Genomic DNA, 16,609 nt, shown 5'->3' with positions numbered 1-16,609 from the left:
AAACAGAGATCACTCAGACATGGAGGACTGCTAAAGCTGGACATGCATACAGAGGCCACTCCCTGCCTCCTACCTGGCTGATGAAAAAGCAATGCCCAGCACCCGGATCCCTTTCCCTTGGTTTTCATCCATGAAATCATCGTCTTCCTCCACTTGCTGATCTGGCCTGTAGGCAGCAACCTTTAGCCAGTTGTACAGTTTGCGGCTGCAAGCCTGGGAGAGCAGAGAAAGGACAAAGAGGAGTGAGAAAATCCACTGCAGGGGCCTTGGCACAGCCCTTCTCTGGAGTTGAAGTCAAACCAGACTCAATCCCTGCCTCCTCCTCCTTCCCAAGAACCTGTGGATGACCTGTCAGCAGCTATCCCCAGAACTGTCAGCATTTGCAAGCCCAGCTCTGTCTCAAACTTGTGCCCCATCTCACCTTGAGGACGTACTCCTTGGCCTCCACCAACAGCTTGTTCTTTAACTCTTTGGCCATCTGCACGTAGAGGAACTGGTTGAGGGAGCGCTCGATGGCCATGGTGCGCTGCCGATTCCACTCCTGCACCTGGTGGCTGAACTCATCCCGGTAATAGAACTGCTTGATTTCCTCAAAGTATGTCTGGTCACTGCCATAACTGCAAGAAAGGACAAGAGGAGATAGAGAAAGACTCCAAACACCTGCATGGACACCATCACTGGCAGGTTCCTGCACAGGGATGCAGTAGCAGCGCCTCAGATTCAGGTAGCTGCTTGAAAAAAATTAGGGAAGAGCCAACCCTCCCATCAAATGCTGCTGTAGCTGCAGAAGAGATGTTGTAGACAGAGCTCAGACACCCCAGCACACCCATATTGCACAGTGTGGCCACTCAGATGTGCAGGGAAGGAACCAAGTTGGTTGGGAAACAAGCTCCATCTTCCACAAAAATCCCAAAGGTTTTAGAGTTTGCCTTCAAGTGAGGAAGACAGATGTCTGCTAAAGTTTTCAACAAGACAATAAAAGAATTTTGAAAGGCTGCTTGACTTGGAGGTGCAGGAAACTGACTGAGGCCATGACTTGCAGGAGTAGTTTGGGTTACAGAGGAGCATTAAGAGCACAGCAGCACTGGATGAATGAGCTGTGCCACGCCAGGGATGGCACAGCCAGTGGGAACTCACCCCTCCACTCCTTTCATGTCAATGCTGATATCTATGGTGAGCAGCGCCTCGTCCTCTGCCAGGCTCATTTTCAGGAACTGGTCATCTCGCAGCTCCTTCACAGGCTTGTTCTTCATGTATTTAAAGGAATAGGCATAGTGGGCTTCATCAATATCCTGGGAAAGAGGAGAGACAGTCAGCATGCACACAGGGCATTCATGAAGAAAGATCCTTCTGTATGCCACAGCAGACAATGGTTTTTATTCAATACCCCCTCAGCCCTATGCCTGCCAGTCTGCATTTCCTTCCCCAGCAGGACACAGTGGAATTGCTTCCCAGTCCCAGAGAAACAGAGACTGTTCCAATAATTGAAGGCAACATCTCATCTGGTAAAATGCTGAGACTAAAAATGCAGCATGCTGCTGAGCTGGGCTCTGAGATTTATTCAGAGCTGCCACTGACATGGGAGAACAAGTATTTGTGTGTTATTTGGATCCTTCCCTGAATTCAGCCGTGGAGTCAGAGCTCCCTTCCTTACCTTCTTCCCCTTTTTGGTTGGTGAAATGTTGATTTTAGCTCGTTCTTGGAAAGTCTGTCTCAGGACCTGTCTGACCAAGGGCTCCCTGGCGATCTGCAAAGCTACCATGTACCGAGCTCCTTCCAGCACAGCTTCTGGGCTTGGGAATTGACTACAAGCAAAAATGCAACGTGAAGGCTTAGAAAAATGTCCCCAGATCCCCTCACTTGCATTACATCCACAGTTAACTCCACAAGGAACCCCACATACTGACCTACACACATAATCCTTGGCCAGCTCCAGGGGCTCTGCAGGGAACTGCTCTGTCTCGTGACGCTGGTAACTGTCTCGGAGATTCTCTCCAAACTGCTCAGGTGTCAGACCAAATTTCTTAGCCAGACCATCTGGTAAAAGAAAAAAAAACCAAAAAACCAATGAGGACAAGGGTATTGCAAGCCAATAGTGAGCAAAACTACCAGTCTTCCTCGCACAGGTAAGTCACAGCACCCAGCAGAGCATGTGGGCCAGGCCACTGCACGCTCAGCAGGACAGAGCAGAGCCTTACCCAGCCCAGCTGCCTGGCAGATGGTGTACATATCCCTTCGGGAAGCCTGCTTCAGCTCAGGCCCCTTCTGCTCATCATCCTCTGCATCCTCCCCTTCACCTGTAGGAAGGATACATTAGAAAGGCATCCAGACAGCTGGAGCACGTCAGAAGCACAATAAAGAGATAAAACACAACCTGCAACAGAGCCCCTAAATCTCACAAAGGCATCTCAAAGGTCACAGTGGCCTTAAAATTATTCAGGGTTGGAAAAAGACCCTGGAAACACTATCTTCAGTGTCACTATGTTCAGTTTTAATAGGAGTATCTCTGGGTTGCACATTAAAACACACATCAAGATGGCTGATTCTTGCTTGCTGATCCCTGACACAAGAGGTGACATTCATATTCCATTGGAAAGCACCTTGTGTGGCAAACCCTAAACATTTTCAGAGGTGCCTGAAAGACCTGGGACTAACTTGAGACAGAAATGACCAGCAGAGATGCTCTGTGCAAACACATGGGCTTTTCACCAAACCTTCATCCTGCTCTTCTGAACCAGGGTTTTCAAGCAGCCCACAAGGAGAAAATTATCAAACGTGGGGAGACAAACCTTCCTCCTCTTCACCATCCTCCCGGATACGCTTCTGCTTTTTGCGAGCAGCCTTGGCAGCGTTCTGCATCTTGGGGATGTCTCTGCCATAGTACAGCAGGAAGTGATTGTACACATCCTTCAGCTCATCCATGGACTGCACGTCCTTCAGCCTATGGAAAACCAGCACGTTACACCCTGCCTGCAGCTGGGCCGTGCTCAGAGCACTCAAGGAACCTGCTCTGACTCAGGTTAGGCAGCAGAGGAGCCCTTGGACTCATGTTGCAAAAGAATTTTAAGTATTTCTCATTATTAGCTTTTTTGGTGCTCTGCAGTGGCCAGAGTGCTTGTGCTGTTTGGGTAATTCAATGCACATTTTAAGTCATTTTAGGATGAATATAAAAGTCATGGCACTCTACCTCTCCATGTCAGTAGTATCTAGGGCCCTTATTCCATCAGCCAAGGGCTTGTCTGGGTCAGCAGAGATTTGTTCATACTGGTAGGCCTGCATCTTCTCAAACAGTCGTGTCAGGTTCTGCTTGCGGATCTTCAGTTGGGTCCACTGACATGAGAACAAAAGAATTCCAGTGAAACACCTCATTGCAGTGTGTCACCTGTCTCCTCCCTTCCCAAACAGGGACTTGCAGCATTTTGGGATATTTGTCATATAAAAATAATCATTAAAATCTTCATCCACAGCCAAAGCCAAACGTGACATGTGGCAGGTCTCATCTCAAAGATATTAATAGAAAAAAAACAACAAAAAAAATCAAGGTTTGGATCTGATAGTAGAGAAACAACCTGCATTGCTGGCAGGAAATGTCACTGCACAAAAGGAACTCAGTGAAGGGGAAGGATTTTTTTTGAATCCCTTTACCACCACATGTCAGCAAACATGCAAAAAGACATGGGTAAAAAACCCAAACATGGCCAAAACGAACTCTGCTGAAAGTATCAGGTGGGAAGACAAAGATGGATGGGACAAACAGCAATGAAAATATTCCTCACCTTCTCATCCCACTGCCAGACCCTCCACAGGTCGTTGATGTGCAGCTCTGGCTCCACATACTCCTTTCTGTAGAAGGCGATGAACGGCACCTGGGTCAGAAATGAAACTCATCACCCCTGTGCAGGGGACTGGGCTGTTCCTGGCAGCCAGGAGCCCACACAGAGCTCCTGTTCCATGTGGGAGAACAAGCTAATGAGGCAAGTTCTTACTCCACCAAAGAATACACCACATAGGCTAAAAAACTTCTGCAACATCAGGCAACACCTCAGAGAACAGACTGGATGGACCAAGCCAGGCTCAAGAGAAATTCCCTCACCTCATTCAGCCTCAATTTGTCCAGAATTAGGGAAAGACAATGACAGCAGCTCTGTCAAACAGGCCTTAAAAACCTGCATAGCCACAGCTCACATAGGACGAGTTGCAGTTCCCAAAGGAGCATCATTTTGTCACAGGAGAGGCAACCAGGGATCTCAGCCCCTTCTATGTGCCCTAAATGTTTCCAGCAGCCCTGCTAATCCTGTCAGGATAAGTAGACAGACCTTGGTAATGAAGAGAAGTTGCAGATTACCTCAAAATGCTGATTTCTCATGAAATTCAGGGCTTCTTTAATCTTCTGGATGGTGCTGGGTCCCTTGCGGCTGAAGCTGCTGGCCTGCCCACGGTCAAGGTAGTCAGAACTCTCCTAAAAAGGAGAAACACATGGTGTTTATTCACTCTGTTCCTGAGCTGACCCCCTAAAAGAGTAGCCCCAAGTTAAGGCTGAGAAACTGTGGTTCTTTCAACTTCCTTGTGTTCCTTTTTGTCCTGTTTCATGGATGCAAAAAGGAAGACACACATGTTAAATGACCTGCTCAAAACCAGAAATGAAGGTGGTACTGGGCATCACATTCCTATCAGCAGGGAATGTGCCTGGGAACAAATCCCAAGCACAGTCCTTTACCTGCAAGGAGATGGTGGGCGTTGCAAATGCATTCCTGTAAATCCAGTCAGCTTCTTCCTCCAGCTCATCATCTTCAGCACTCTTCACTGGGATGGATCTCAGCTGGGAAAAGACAACAGCATGAGCAGAGGCACGTGCAGCACCAGGGCTTGCACTGCCACGTTTCCAAGAAGCCTGGAAATCATTGGTTTGAGCTGCGGGTTACCTCTGGGGACCCCCCACCTACGGGGTGCCAAGGATATCACTTCAATGGCTGCACCTTCTGAGCACACAGGAAACTGCAGCAGCTTTACACTAGATAAAGGCAGCTACAATCCTGTCAAAGGCTTGTGGAAAGGCCTGCAATAGTGCAAAGTCTGCTGTGAAAATCAAGGGAGGATATCTCCACTTCCCACCAGACTCCCAAATTTTCTGCAGTTACATCCTCTGTTCCAATCTATCTGTGCCCTGCTACCACTTTTCTTGCTGCAGCCACAGAGTAACAGAACATAAAGCAGCTCCAAAGCCTCTCTGGGCACTCAGTCTCAGCCACTTCTCTTTCAGAGGTGCTGCTCTAATCACCACTGACATCCATGAAGATGACAAATGTGTGAACAGGCCACCTACAGCCAGAAGACACTACAGACAGCATTCCCTCCCTTCTTTGGCACAGGCTGGATTAGGAAAAAAGGTCCTTTGGAAAACTGAGAAGGGTAACAAACCTCTGCACAGAGTTATACTAACATACACTAAAGGGAGATGGATTATTCAGTGAAAATCTGAATACAGGGTAAAATTAAGACAAAAATATGAGACACCAGAGGGATTCCTCACAGCACAAATAGCACTTTGTATGGAGAGCAGCGTAAGTCCCATCACTCTGAGTGAAGTGGGTTACAGCAGTTATGTGTTGGCTGGCACACAGGTAGGCTAGAAGCCTTCCCAAGCCTTCCCTGGCACTGCATCCTGCTCTCCATATGTCCAACATCATCCAGCACAAAGCCACCTCAGCAGAGCCCAAACCCTGCACTTCAGCAGTGCAACACTGGCACCCAGTGGCCACAGGGAAGCTGTGACTGAAGCCAAACCCAGACTCAACAGGTTCAACAGCTCCAAAGTCACTGATATTTTAACCTGTGCATTTGACAGGTAGGGTCGTCCAAGAATGAAAAAGAGATTCCAAAATCCAGCCAGCCTGCATGTCCCAGGCCTGGGAGCCAAAATGCTTTCTGCCTGCAGAGCTGCAGCCCCTTCCCTCACCTGGAACCTCTCAGGCATGTCTGTCATGCGGATCTCGTTGTCCTGGTCCGTGAGGTGGCTGCTCTCCAGCTCACTGGGCTCGTACATCTCGAAGATGCTGCGGCGACTGACGCGTTTCTTGGTCGTCTTTTTGGGCCGCACACGGGTCTCCCCTTCGGTTTCCTCATCCTCATATTCATACTCCTCCTCCATCTCCTCATCGTACTCGTTGTACTTCTCAAATTCATCGTAGTCAAAGTCCACGCCAAAGATTTCCTGGGCTTCCTGCAAAGCACTGGAAGGCAAAAAACCCCCTGTTGTTCAGCCCCACAGTGCGGTTCACAGAACATCTTTACAGCCACACAGAGAAGGCCAGGGGTGCCCAAATCTAAGCTTCAGTTTCCCACCCAGGCCAAAAAATCACGGACAGGTACAAACTCTGAGCTTTGCTGCAAATATTTCTCTTAAGGGCCTGGTTTTGGTATCCCTTTAAAAAAATCCAGGGGAAAAAAGGAGTCACACATTTGAGAAATCACACACTAAAAGCTCTATGTCTAAATTTACCAGGTTTCTTCTGGGAAAAAGACCAGCAGAATCCAACCACAAGCTGAATCACTCTGCAGTTGCAAGAACCGAGTGAGCTGAGCAGTATTTTCAAGGCTCCAGGCCAACTTCCAATCAATACTTACGCGTCTGTGTATCCTGGAAGCTTCTTTCTCCATTTTGGCTTCTTCAGAGGTTGTCCATCATCATCCACAATGAAGTCATCAATGTCTGGACATTGAGAAGCAATTCAGTGGTCAGGGAACTTGGATATAGAACTGGTACCTCTGACAAAGCTCAGCCAGTGCAACTGTGAGCCTCCACCACAGACTTAGGCTGCTGCTGGCTGTCAGTCTGCCCAGCTCCCCACAGCATCTCCTACACCAATCTCACACACTCCAGGAGCCTGAACCACAGTAACAAGCTGGAACAAACTTCCAGACACAGGCAAAGCCATTTGGCAATTAGTTGCAGCTCAGTGCGCTGAAAATACAGTCAGGAAAGGCCTGGCTGCTTTGGACAGTGGAAAGAATTCTTGAAACCTTTTTGGTATGGTAATAGCAGCAGGGACAGGCTGATGCTGAAGGGGTAGGGCAGGCATGCACTGTGCTATGAGGTACTAACAGTGCCTTGAATGCCTTCCTCTGAAGCATTTTCATTTTTGAGGCAGCTTAGGGGAGGTGTTCAAGACCTCAGCACACAAAACGTGCTCCTGCACGAAGTGGTTCAGACAGACAAACAAAACCTGTCACTCAGAAATGTTTAATTCTAAGAATTGTACTAATCAGACCAACAAGAGCTTTGCCACGACAGGGTCACAGCTTTTGGACACTGCTAGCTCACAGAAAGTCTGAACTTTGCTCCTGTGCTTTAATCCTAGGACAAATCCTAGGACCACCCACACTCACCAGATTCATCTTCCTCCTCCTCCTCTTCCTCTTCCTGTGGAGCAACAGGAGCTTCCACAGCTTCCCCTCCTTCCTCGCCTTCACCATCCTGAAAGATTTCTTCAGCAATGGCTTCCTTCTCATGCTCTTCCTTTCCATAATCTTCTGCTTCATCGTCCTCATCATCAGACATTTTTCGCACACGCCTGAATTTTTGCTGCAAGAAAAATGTCCTGCTAGTGCTCACAATTCCTGGCTCAGCACTGCACTTCCTCTGCAGGCACCTGGGAGGGAGCAGGATGGAGCCCAGCACGACACAGGCACACAGGGCAGAAGAGCCACCCCCTCAGGAGGTGTGCCTGTGCCACTTGTGTGCTGTCACCACCAGTGCTGGCCTGGCTGACGTGACTCTAATGTTAGAGAAAGAGCTTTAGAGTCTGTAACAGCCTGTGCTGACCTTGAGGTTAGCACCACACAGGAATGGAAGACTGTCCTCAAGAGGTGGAAAGGGAGGAGCACAACAGACTTTGGGAAGCAGAAAAAAGTGCTTTGCAAACTCCAGGCAGCCAGGTCCCAGTTGCTTGGGCAAGGAGAGATCCTGCTTCCTTCAAGCACTCAGCTCTCCCTTTCCCAGAGGGCAGGAGCTGATGGGAGGCACTGTCTGCTCATGCCAGGCTGGAGCCCACCCTCCTCCGTGCTAAAACACACCACACCATTAACTGCAGCATGGGAACACAACTCACTCTTTTAACTTTAACGCCCAAGTTTTCTTCAATGAGGTCGAAGTCATCATCCTCCAGGCGGTCATCAAAAGCTGAAGAAGAGACCAGAGATCAGTTACACTCTCCCTTTACTAATCTGGGAATGCACTAAGCCCAGAAGGGCACAGCTTACCCAGCTCATGCAGACACCCAGGGCAGAGGATGCTCTCTGCCAGCATTACACCTACTAGTAACAATCATCACAAAACTTACTGCGCTTTCTCTTTTTGTGCCCAACATCATCCTCGGAGTCTCCAGAGTCACTGGCTTCCTCCTCCTCTTCCTCATCGTCATCATCGTTAATGAATCCTTTCAGGTTCCCCTGCTCATCCTGATCATCGAGGTTCAGCTCCTCCTCTTCCTCATCTGGGATGGAGAGCAGCACGTGTTAGACACTTCCTGCTTATCCACTGAGACCTGGCTCTGTGCAAGCAGCATCTTCCTCCACACCATCCACACAGAGTTTTAACTGAACACTTTTACTGACACGGAACCCAGCCAGCTGCTCCTGCCAGATCCCCACTTCTTGTCTCGTGCTCTCTCTGCAGAGGGAACAGGTGGAGTGGTCACACTGGAAGAATTCCTCTGCTTTCACCATTTACTACCAAACTGTGCGACTACAAGTCCCACGGGGGTGAAGTAGCATATATTTTATTGCCAATTATAAAAACCTCTTGGAGCACTTGGAAGAAAGGAAGCACTCAAACAGCTGAGATTATTGACTACAGATGGCCCTGCTATTATAGCCCAGTTATTGCTCCATCTGCAGAGTCACAGGATGCAGAACAGAACAGCAACAAACACAGACAATTCAGCAAACTCACCATCCTCATCTTCCTCTACAAACTTCTTGGTCACTCTGGGTACAACCTCCCCATCCTGGTTGTACTCCTCCTCCGACTCCTCTGCTTCACTCTCCACGAAGTCAGACATGGCTGCAGCCTCTCACACAGCAGCTGGGGAAAGAGGAAACATCCCTGGCATCAGCTGAGCAAGCAGAACACCAGCACTTCCCCCTTCAGGTTTTGGAGAGAAAGCAGCTAAAGCAAGAAGCATTTCAAATTAGCTACAGAGGCCCTGAATTACCCAGTGTCCACCTTGCCTGGACATCCCTGTCACCAGATATTAGGCAGGAGAAAGCAGCAGCCAAGAGCTGCCAGCTCCTGCCAACCCGTGTCTGGGTGAGGAGGGCAGGAGCTGCCACAGCAACACTCGCGGCTCCTGCGGCTGAAAGGCACACGCAGCCAGAGCCTTCATCCCATCCACACCCTCCCACTGATGCTGCACCATGTCAGGCACACGGCCCAGCTAATTAGGATCTTAATACGATTAATCCTGGCTCAGTTGATGAAGCCAGAGTGACCCTGAAAAGGGCCTCAATTGAGCTGCGATCGCCGGCTGCGAGTGAGACTCTGCAGAGCCCACGGAGCAAACTGGAGAGAGGTCTGGGGGTCCTGGGTTGGGGCTGGGGGTTTGGGGCTACCCACAAGCCAGAGCCAGGATATCCCATGCCTCAATCCAGAGTTGAGGAAGCAACAGGAAAACTACAAAACCAGCGCATTTTCTATATCCAGAACCTTTTGTTTGATGCTTTTCCCAACTGGGGTTTCTGGAAACAATATAAATCAAGCTTGGCACAAAGGAAAGTGTTTGCCAAGTTCTGTTTCTCTGAGCCTTCCACTTCTGGTGGTTACAAACTCATTGATATTTTTGAAATTTTCAAAGGAAGTTTTTTAATCTCCTTTTTACGTATATCAAAACAACTGAAGCTTGCAAGACTCAGCTATGAGGAAAACCAAATCAACTCCTCAAACGGCTGTGAGGATGAAAATGCCAGCCCAGGAAGAAGTAACATGCCTTTGGGAAGGTACAAAAAGCAGCTCAGAGGTGTCAGATCTAAAGCCAAAACCTCCATGTTAAATTACATCTGACGTAACTCAACACACAAACACGCAAAAACAACAGAGGAAGAAAAAGATGAGAAAAGAATCCCGTATGGTAAGGAATGATACCTAAACAAACACGCTTCAAAACATTCCCATAATCATTTCCCCACTGCAAACAACCCACTGAAGGAAATCAGTCCCATATGGGACAACCTGATCAAGGCTTTGCCATGACGCTTCTCGTGTGCAGGATTTCTTGTTCTGCCCTGAGATCCACACATCTGCTGCACAAACACAACAACTTGGGAGAAAAACAGGGACTTAGTGCTCAGTTAGAGTTAAAAGGTGCAAGGCTGATCTTGGATGATCTTTTAAGTCTTAAAATACGAGCAGCTCGGAAGGAACGCGTCATCCGTATCTCATTAAAGAAAACCCACAACAAAGATGAGGGAAAGACCTCTGCCAGACTTCAGACATGAGTGGAGAGCAGCTCCTAATCCTTGGCTGCAGAATATATGGCTGTGGCCAACGCAGGATGCTCCAGACAGGCAGAAATCACAGCAGGCCAAGGCTACTGCTCGGCATCCAGACAGGACTGCTCTGGTTCAGTGTGGGATCCCTATTCTCAAGAGGACACTTTAGAAGTCACACACTTGTATTTAAGCATCCCTCTCAGAAACAATGCCTCAGAGGGCAGCACTGATGCCAGTTAAATGGGTGTTCCTGATACAAATGCCACTGATGAATCGTGTGACTACACACAGTAGAGCAACAGGGATTCTGTTTACCCGCCTGTGTATGAATATTCTGCCAACTTCACACTTTCTCACCAATCTCCTGCTACAGGTATTCACCAGGGTGCATTAACATACACAAACCTGCAGGCTGAGTGGCTTTCCCTAGAGCATTTCCAAGTCTAATAACCTCGTTTTTCTCCTGCCCATGATCAATACACAAACCCATCTCATCAAAGCACCACATCCAATTTCACCGTTCTCTGCCAGTGAAGTGTTCAGCCCACAATTCCAACTTTCTTCCTCATCACTTGTTCTAAAATTTCCTGGCAATTTCACTCCATGTCAACTCAAATTTGTCTGGACACAGGGAACAAATGGGACTTGAGAAAGCCATCTTATTTAAATGATCCAGCCAAGCAGGTTCCACACAAGCCAACCACCCACAAACCCGGGTGCTTTCAGCTCCAGAAAAATTCATCTCAGGACAGCAGGGATGTTACTTAGCACGGAAAACAGAAACAAGATGTTGAACCAGACATGGATTAAAGGTGCCTCTCCCATCCTCTGTGCCAGGGAGGCCCTAATTTGAAACAGAACAAGCCAGGGAAGTGAGCAGAGGTGCACAGACAGAACTTGGTGTGGTCACACAGGGAGAGACCTGAGGAGGTTCAAAGACTCTGGATCAAGGAGTGTTGGGCCAGCCCAGCTGTTTTGATCAGGAGTGTCTGCACTTTGCTCAGCTCAAGGGCACAGTGGCACTGATCCAGAGTCCACAAGCTCCTTTTAACTGGGACCGTTGAGTTCTGATCAGGTCAGGACCAGGATGGACATCAGCCGCAGGCTCCGTGAGGTGAGGCAGGGCCCTTAGGGCAAGTGCTGCTTTGTGAGAACCTGAGGATTTCAGAAATCATTCACACATCCAGATATCTGCTGGCTGCTCAGGACATTGGGAACGGCAGAGTCCCTCACGAGCTTCACAGCCTGAGCAGGTGTGGAGTGAGAGAAAGCAGAAACATCCGATACTCTCCCAGCTACAAGGATGCCACCTAAGGCAGGAGACTTCAGTGGTGCTCACAGAATAACCAAGCAGTGTCCTCAGAGCAAGAAATATTTATTATTCAGCAATCAACCTCAGGACAGCAGTGTGAATACACAAACCAGCAAAGCCAAGTGCTCACCTCGGCTTTAGGACACCATGGGTGCAGCAAAGACAGTCCTTTGTGGGAGAAATGACATCAATCCCACATTAATACTGGTTCTGTGGGGTTTTTTGGGGGGGGGAGAGGGCTTGGGCAGGGATGGTTCTAACCTCTGCCACTTCATGGTTCAACTCACAGTCCATTTAGGATCACACAGATCCGTGGAACCACACTGCCGAAGTCACCACTGAACATCTCGCTCAGTTCTCATGGCCACACTTCAAAGAGCCAAACTGCAGAGGATTCAGAAAGCTCTGTGACAGTAAGAGAGCTGGGGAACTCGACTCAAAATGCAGAGCCAAATCTATTAATTTTGTCAATTAAATGCTCGTGAAATTAATTTTAGCACAGTCCAAGTGCATCCACAGGAGTTCAAGACTGACAACAAATGTCTTGACTAGGAAAAACCCAAATGAACTGCAAAGATAATGCCACTGTTTCACTCCCTGAAGCTCTCAGTGAAATCAGTATCAGTTTTCTTAAAATAAAAAAAAACCAAAACCCAAGCCATAGTTGAGTTGGAACGTGTGGATTTAACACTTAAGTAACGATCTTCAGGCTGTGTTCCACCACAGAACTCAGACAAAATCATCTTGGCATCTTTTAATTTGAAGCTTAAGAGCCTAACAAAAACATCCCTGTGAAGCACTGCAAGGCACCCACACCATGAGGAACCACCCTCACGGGCACCCCCTCGATGCTGAGCTCTTCCTCAGAGGCACTCTGGTATCCACATGGACTTCTGATGACAGCCCTGACATCGGCAATACATAATTTTATATTTAGCTTTTAAAGCTGTTTTACAGATTTCTGAAGTTGGCATCTAAACCAGACACTCCCACCCTGCTTGGTGGAACACAGGGGGAAGTGATGACTGGGGACAAGGAAAGTCCAGGCAGCCACCACAGCTCAGGAACTTCCCATACCTGCTTTGTTGGTTTTAATGCTCCCGTCGGTCCCACCGCCCCCGATGCTATCAGGTGGCAGCACGTCCTGTGGCAGGGTGACACATTTAATAGCATGTTGTGCGAAAAAGCACATCCGCCTGTTTATTTTAGCCCTGCTGCATCATAATTTCCGGTCAGAAACAGAAAACTGATGCTCCCTCCTCGCTTTCTCTGACCTGCCCATGACTTCACGCACCTGGATCGTATCTCCCCGTCAGCAAGGTTCTCCCCTAAGGTGAGGGCATGAGGGCTTTGATTACCCAAAAACCTGCTCTGCTCCTGCCCCTGCCTTTTCCAGCGCTCTCCTTTTGGGATGGTCTAACCAGAATTGCCAGGGCACAAACTGCCAACCACTTACTCAGCAGCATGACAATGTTTTCTATTTCATTCTCTCCTCCTTTAAAGCAATTTCAAAATATCCCTCTCAGGCTACAACGAGGTGTTGAAGTTGTTTTAAAAGAAACAATTGCTCAGACACCTACTGCTCTTCCCTGAATTACAAGAGCTGATGTAGGGCCAGTTTTGTGGTGTTTGTTATCTTCCTTACACCTTCTGTCATATCTCATTTACCACACCAGCACTCCCACCGGGTGTTATCTGGTCTCTGCAACTCCCCACAGTTTAGTTACCCTAAATAATTTAGGAGTAACCTTCCTTCTCCGCATCATCGTATTCAGAAAAGAAAAAAAAACAGCAGAGGAGATGACTCTGAAACTCCACAACAACCTCACTCCCCCGTGACCACCAATCGTTTGCCACCTTTTAGTCATTTATTAAACCCAAAAGGGCTTTCCCAGGCCCTTGGCTTTTCAGGGAGGACATCGCCAGAAGTTTGGAAAGCCCAACGCAGCGGTTTGGGAATCACACTTGCGGAGCGGAGATCCGGGAATCACACCGGCATTGTGGGGGTGTCCGGGACCACCAGCGTGCTGAGAAACGAAGGTCAGACCCTTTCTCCCTCTCCAAGAAAGGCATCCCGATGCTCCGCCACGCCATCACCTCACACCCACAGCCACGCCATCACCGCTTCCCACCGTGCCAGCGCTACCCCGCAGCCGCGGCGGGCGGGGGCTGCGGCACCTCCCGGCCCCGGGGGAGCCGCCCCCGGCCCCGGCCACCGCCTCGCCTCCCTGGCCCTGCCCGCCGCCCCGGGAGGCTCCTGCTGCCGCCAGCCCCACCCACGGCCGCCACCGGGGCCGCACCGGGGCGGCCGCCGCCGCTTCATCCCCGCACCGGGGCCCGCGGCGCAGCCCGACACCAACCTCGGGGACGTCCCTGCCGCCTTCACCGGGGCTCGGAGCCGCCGCGGCACCGGGCCGGGACTGACGCCCGGGCCGGGACAAACGCGGGTGCGCCCTTCCCCCGGTAAAAGACCCCCGCTCCCCGCCACCGCCGCCCCGCCGGGCCCGGCGCGGCCTTACCCGAGGGGCCGAGGGAAAATGGAGGCGGCGGCGGCGGCGGCGAGCGCGGGGGGCGGAGCGGGCGAGCGGCGACCTCCCGGCGGGCGGAGCGGCCGCGCTTCCGCTTCCTGCGGGATGGAGGCGGCGCGGCGGCCGCCGGTGCTGCTCCCGCTGCTGCTCCCGCTGCTGGTGGCGGTGCTGGGCGCGGCGGGGCGCGGCGGCCCCGGGCCCGTCACCTGCGGCTCCGTGGTGAAGCTGCTCAACGTGCGGCACAACGTGCGGCTGCACTCGCACGATGTGCGCTACGGCTCCGGTAACGGGACGCGCCCCCTCCCCCTTCCTCCGCGCTTTCCCCCCGGCTCCCGCGTTGGGCTGAGCTGGGTGTGATGGTGGTACTCCCTCCTCCGCAGGCAGCGGGCAGCAATCGGTGACCGGGGTGTCGGCGGCGGATGACGGGAACAGCTACTGGCGGGTGCGGGGCCGCACGGCCGCCGTGTGCCAGCGGGGCACGCCGGTGCGCTGCGGGCAGGCCATCCGCCTCACGCACCTGGGCACCGGCCGCAACCTGCACAGCCACCGCTTCACCTCGCCGCTCTCCGGGAACCAGGTACCGGCCGGGGGTCACCACCCCTGCGCCCCGAGCTCGGCATCTTTCCCCGGGCACGACCGGGCCCGCCTTGTCACTCGGGTCTTTGCGCGTCCCCTGAGTCGCTGCTGGGTTCTCCCTGTCCCTACGCATCTCACCTGGGTCCCCCTCGTCCCCCACGGTACTGCCAGCCCCATCTTATTCCCCAGTCAGAATCCTGGGTTCTCCCAGCCAGATCCTCCCATATGTCTACTAGCGTTTCGTAATTCTTGGCCCCAGATGTATCCCTACTGGTCCCATTTTGTTTCCCAGTTCAGACTCTTCAGGCTGGGTTCCTACCAGCACTATATTTTTCCCTGGTCCCAGCTGGGTCCCTGCCAGCCCTGCCTAGTTCCCCACTCCCTCCCAGCTCTCTGTGCCCCGCCAGTGCCTGAATCCCAACCAGACCTTCCAAGTCCCAACAAAGCCTCAGTCACAACCAGGTCCCTCCTCCCCCCTAGGCCCAGCCCCTTTCTCTGCCCACCTCAACCCTCCCCTTTTTTCATGCTGGCCCCCAAACGAGCTCTTCTTCACCCCCAGGAGGTGAGTGCCTTCGGGGAGGCCGGCGAGGGTGACTACCTGGACGACTGGACAGTGGTGTGCAGTGGGACATACTGGGTGCGGGACGATGAGGTGCGCTTCCAGCACACCTCCACCGACGTCTTCCTCTCGGTGACCGGGGAGCAGTACGGGCGGCCCATCCACGGGCAGAAGGAGGTGCATGGCATGGCCACGTCCAGCCAGAATAACTACTGGAAGGTGATGGAAGGCATCTTCATGCAGCCCAGCGAGGCCTTCCAAACGGAGCAGTACCACGCCGAGTTGTGAGGGACAGACAGACTGATGCTGAGCCTCCGGGCGCTGCCCTGCCGTGTTTGGGACTGCTGAACCCAGGGGGATGGCTCCTGTCCCCACCTGGGACTGACACACACCACTGACACAGGGCCCCAACACAAAGCAGATCCCAGTGTCCTGAAGTTGATGCAGAGCAGATTCCACTGTCCCAAATCTGACACTAAGCAGGTCCCAGCGTCCAGACCTGACCCAAAGCAGCTCCCAACATCCTAAAACCACTACAAAGCAGATCCCAATGTCCAGACCTGACCCACAGCAGAGCCCAACATCCTAGATCAGCACAAAGCAGGTCCCAACATCCCAAATCTAGCACGAAGCCAAGCCCAACATCCAGGTTTGACCCAAAACAAATTCCCAAACTCCCTCCCTGTCCCTTTCCAGCCCACTCTGTCCAAGGACCACCCCCCCCCCTTAAAGGACTACTGTCTCTAGGAGCTGTGCCCTTTGCTGTACCCCAAACTGCTCCTTGTGCCCTGCAAGGACCTGGGGCTATAAAAGTGCTGAACCCTGCCCTGTGGTGTGGCTGTTTGTGCAGGGCACGCACGGGACATCTGGCACTGGGGGCCAGACCTGGTGTCATCTGCCCTTGCCCCATCTTGGTGCTGCCCCTGGTGTCACCCACTTGCCCCATCCAGTGCCAGACCCGGTATCAACCCCCTGTCTGAACCCGGAGCTGCACTGGTGTCACCCCCCCTGCTCCTCGCTCCATTTCACTGCCGGACCTGCTGTCACCCCCATCACTCCACCCCAGAGTCCGGAGTCACTCATCTCCCCACCCCGTGCCGCCCCACTGTCATCCTTCTCCCCATCCCGCTGCCGGACCCGGTGTCACCC

General features: G+C 51.6%; 2 protein-coding genes across 6 annotated transcripts in view; one reads left to right on the top strand and one right to left on the bottom strand.

The window, feature by feature from the left end:
• Positions 1–14,400, bottom strand: part of SUPT6H (SPT6 homolog, histone chaperone and transcription elongation factor) — a 26,786-nt gene extending 12,386 nt beyond the window's left edge. Inside the window, exons 1-19 of one of the 5 annotated variants that reach the window (XM_069033245.1) lie at positions 14,317–14,376; positions 12,875–13,824; positions 8,951–9,082; positions 8,340–8,492; positions 8,109–8,179; positions 7,387–7,582; positions 6,625–6,709; positions 5,957–6,230; positions 4,718–4,819; positions 4,346–4,459; positions 3,777–3,866; positions 3,188–3,330; positions 2,790–2,941; positions 2,199–2,297; positions 1,908–2,037; positions 1,655–1,805; positions 1,138–1,292; positions 422–617; positions 74–213 (exon numbers count right to left, since the gene is read on the bottom strand). In XM_069033245.1, the coding sequence (XP_068889346.1) occupies positions 74–213; positions 422–617; positions 1,138–1,292; positions 1,655–1,805; positions 1,908–2,037; positions 2,199–2,297; positions 2,790–2,941; positions 3,188–3,330; positions 3,777–3,866; positions 4,346–4,459; positions 4,718–4,819; positions 5,957–6,230; positions 6,625–6,709; positions 7,387–7,582; positions 8,109–8,179; positions 8,340–8,492; positions 8,951–9,059 (2,360 nt within the window). In that variant the 5' untranslated portion in view covers positions 9,060–9,082; positions 12,875–13,824; positions 14,317–14,376. Of the gene's footprint in view, positions 1–73; positions 214–421; positions 618–1,137; positions 1,293–1,654; positions 1,806–1,907; positions 2,038–2,198; positions 2,298–2,789; positions 2,942–3,187; positions 3,331–3,776; positions 3,867–4,345; positions 4,460–4,717; positions 4,820–5,956; positions 6,231–6,624; positions 6,710–7,386; positions 7,583–8,108; positions 8,180–8,339; positions 8,493–8,950; positions 9,083–12,874; positions 13,986–14,157; positions 14,294–14,316 lie in introns of those variants that run through there. The other 4 variants (XM_069033247.1, XM_069033242.1, XM_069033243.1 and 1 more) reach the window with 4 other exon arrangements.
• On the top strand, positions 14,335–16,609 carry SDF2 (stromal cell derived factor 2). Its single transcript, XM_069033248.1, has 3 exons — positions 14,335–14,608; positions 14,706–14,902; positions 15,461–16,609. Exons 1-3 carry the CDS (start codon positions 14,335–14,337, stop codon positions 15,746–15,748), a joined length of 759 nt encoding a protein of 252 aa, XP_068889349.1. The 3' UTR covers positions 15,749–16,609.

The sequence above is a fragment of the Aphelocoma coerulescens genome, chromosome 19, assembly GCF_041296385.1.
Source record: "Aphelocoma coerulescens isolate FSJ_1873_10779 chromosome 19, UR_Acoe_1.0, whole genome shotgun sequence".
NCBI lineage: Eukaryota > Metazoa > Chordata > Aves > Passeriformes > Corvidae > Aphelocoma > Aphelocoma coerulescens.
Note: the sequence above shows the minus strand (reverse complement) of the source record. Positions and strands in the feature narration are given on the sequence as shown.

Bases quoted from the DNA above. Each gene is read 5' to 3' on its own strand.
- SDF2 (XM_069033248.1), top strand. From the start codon at position 14,335: ATGGAGGCGGCGGCGGCGGCGGCGAGCGCGGGGGGCGGAGCGGGCGAG. The intron at 14,609-14,705 runs GTAACGGGACGC...CCTCCTCCGCAG, and splicing joins CGATGTGCGCTACGGCTCCG to GCAGCGGGCAGCAATCGGTG. The intron at 14,903-15,460 runs GTACCGGCCGGG...CTTCACCCCCAG, and splicing joins CGCCGCTCTCCGGGAACCAG to GAGGTGAGTGCCTTCGGGGA.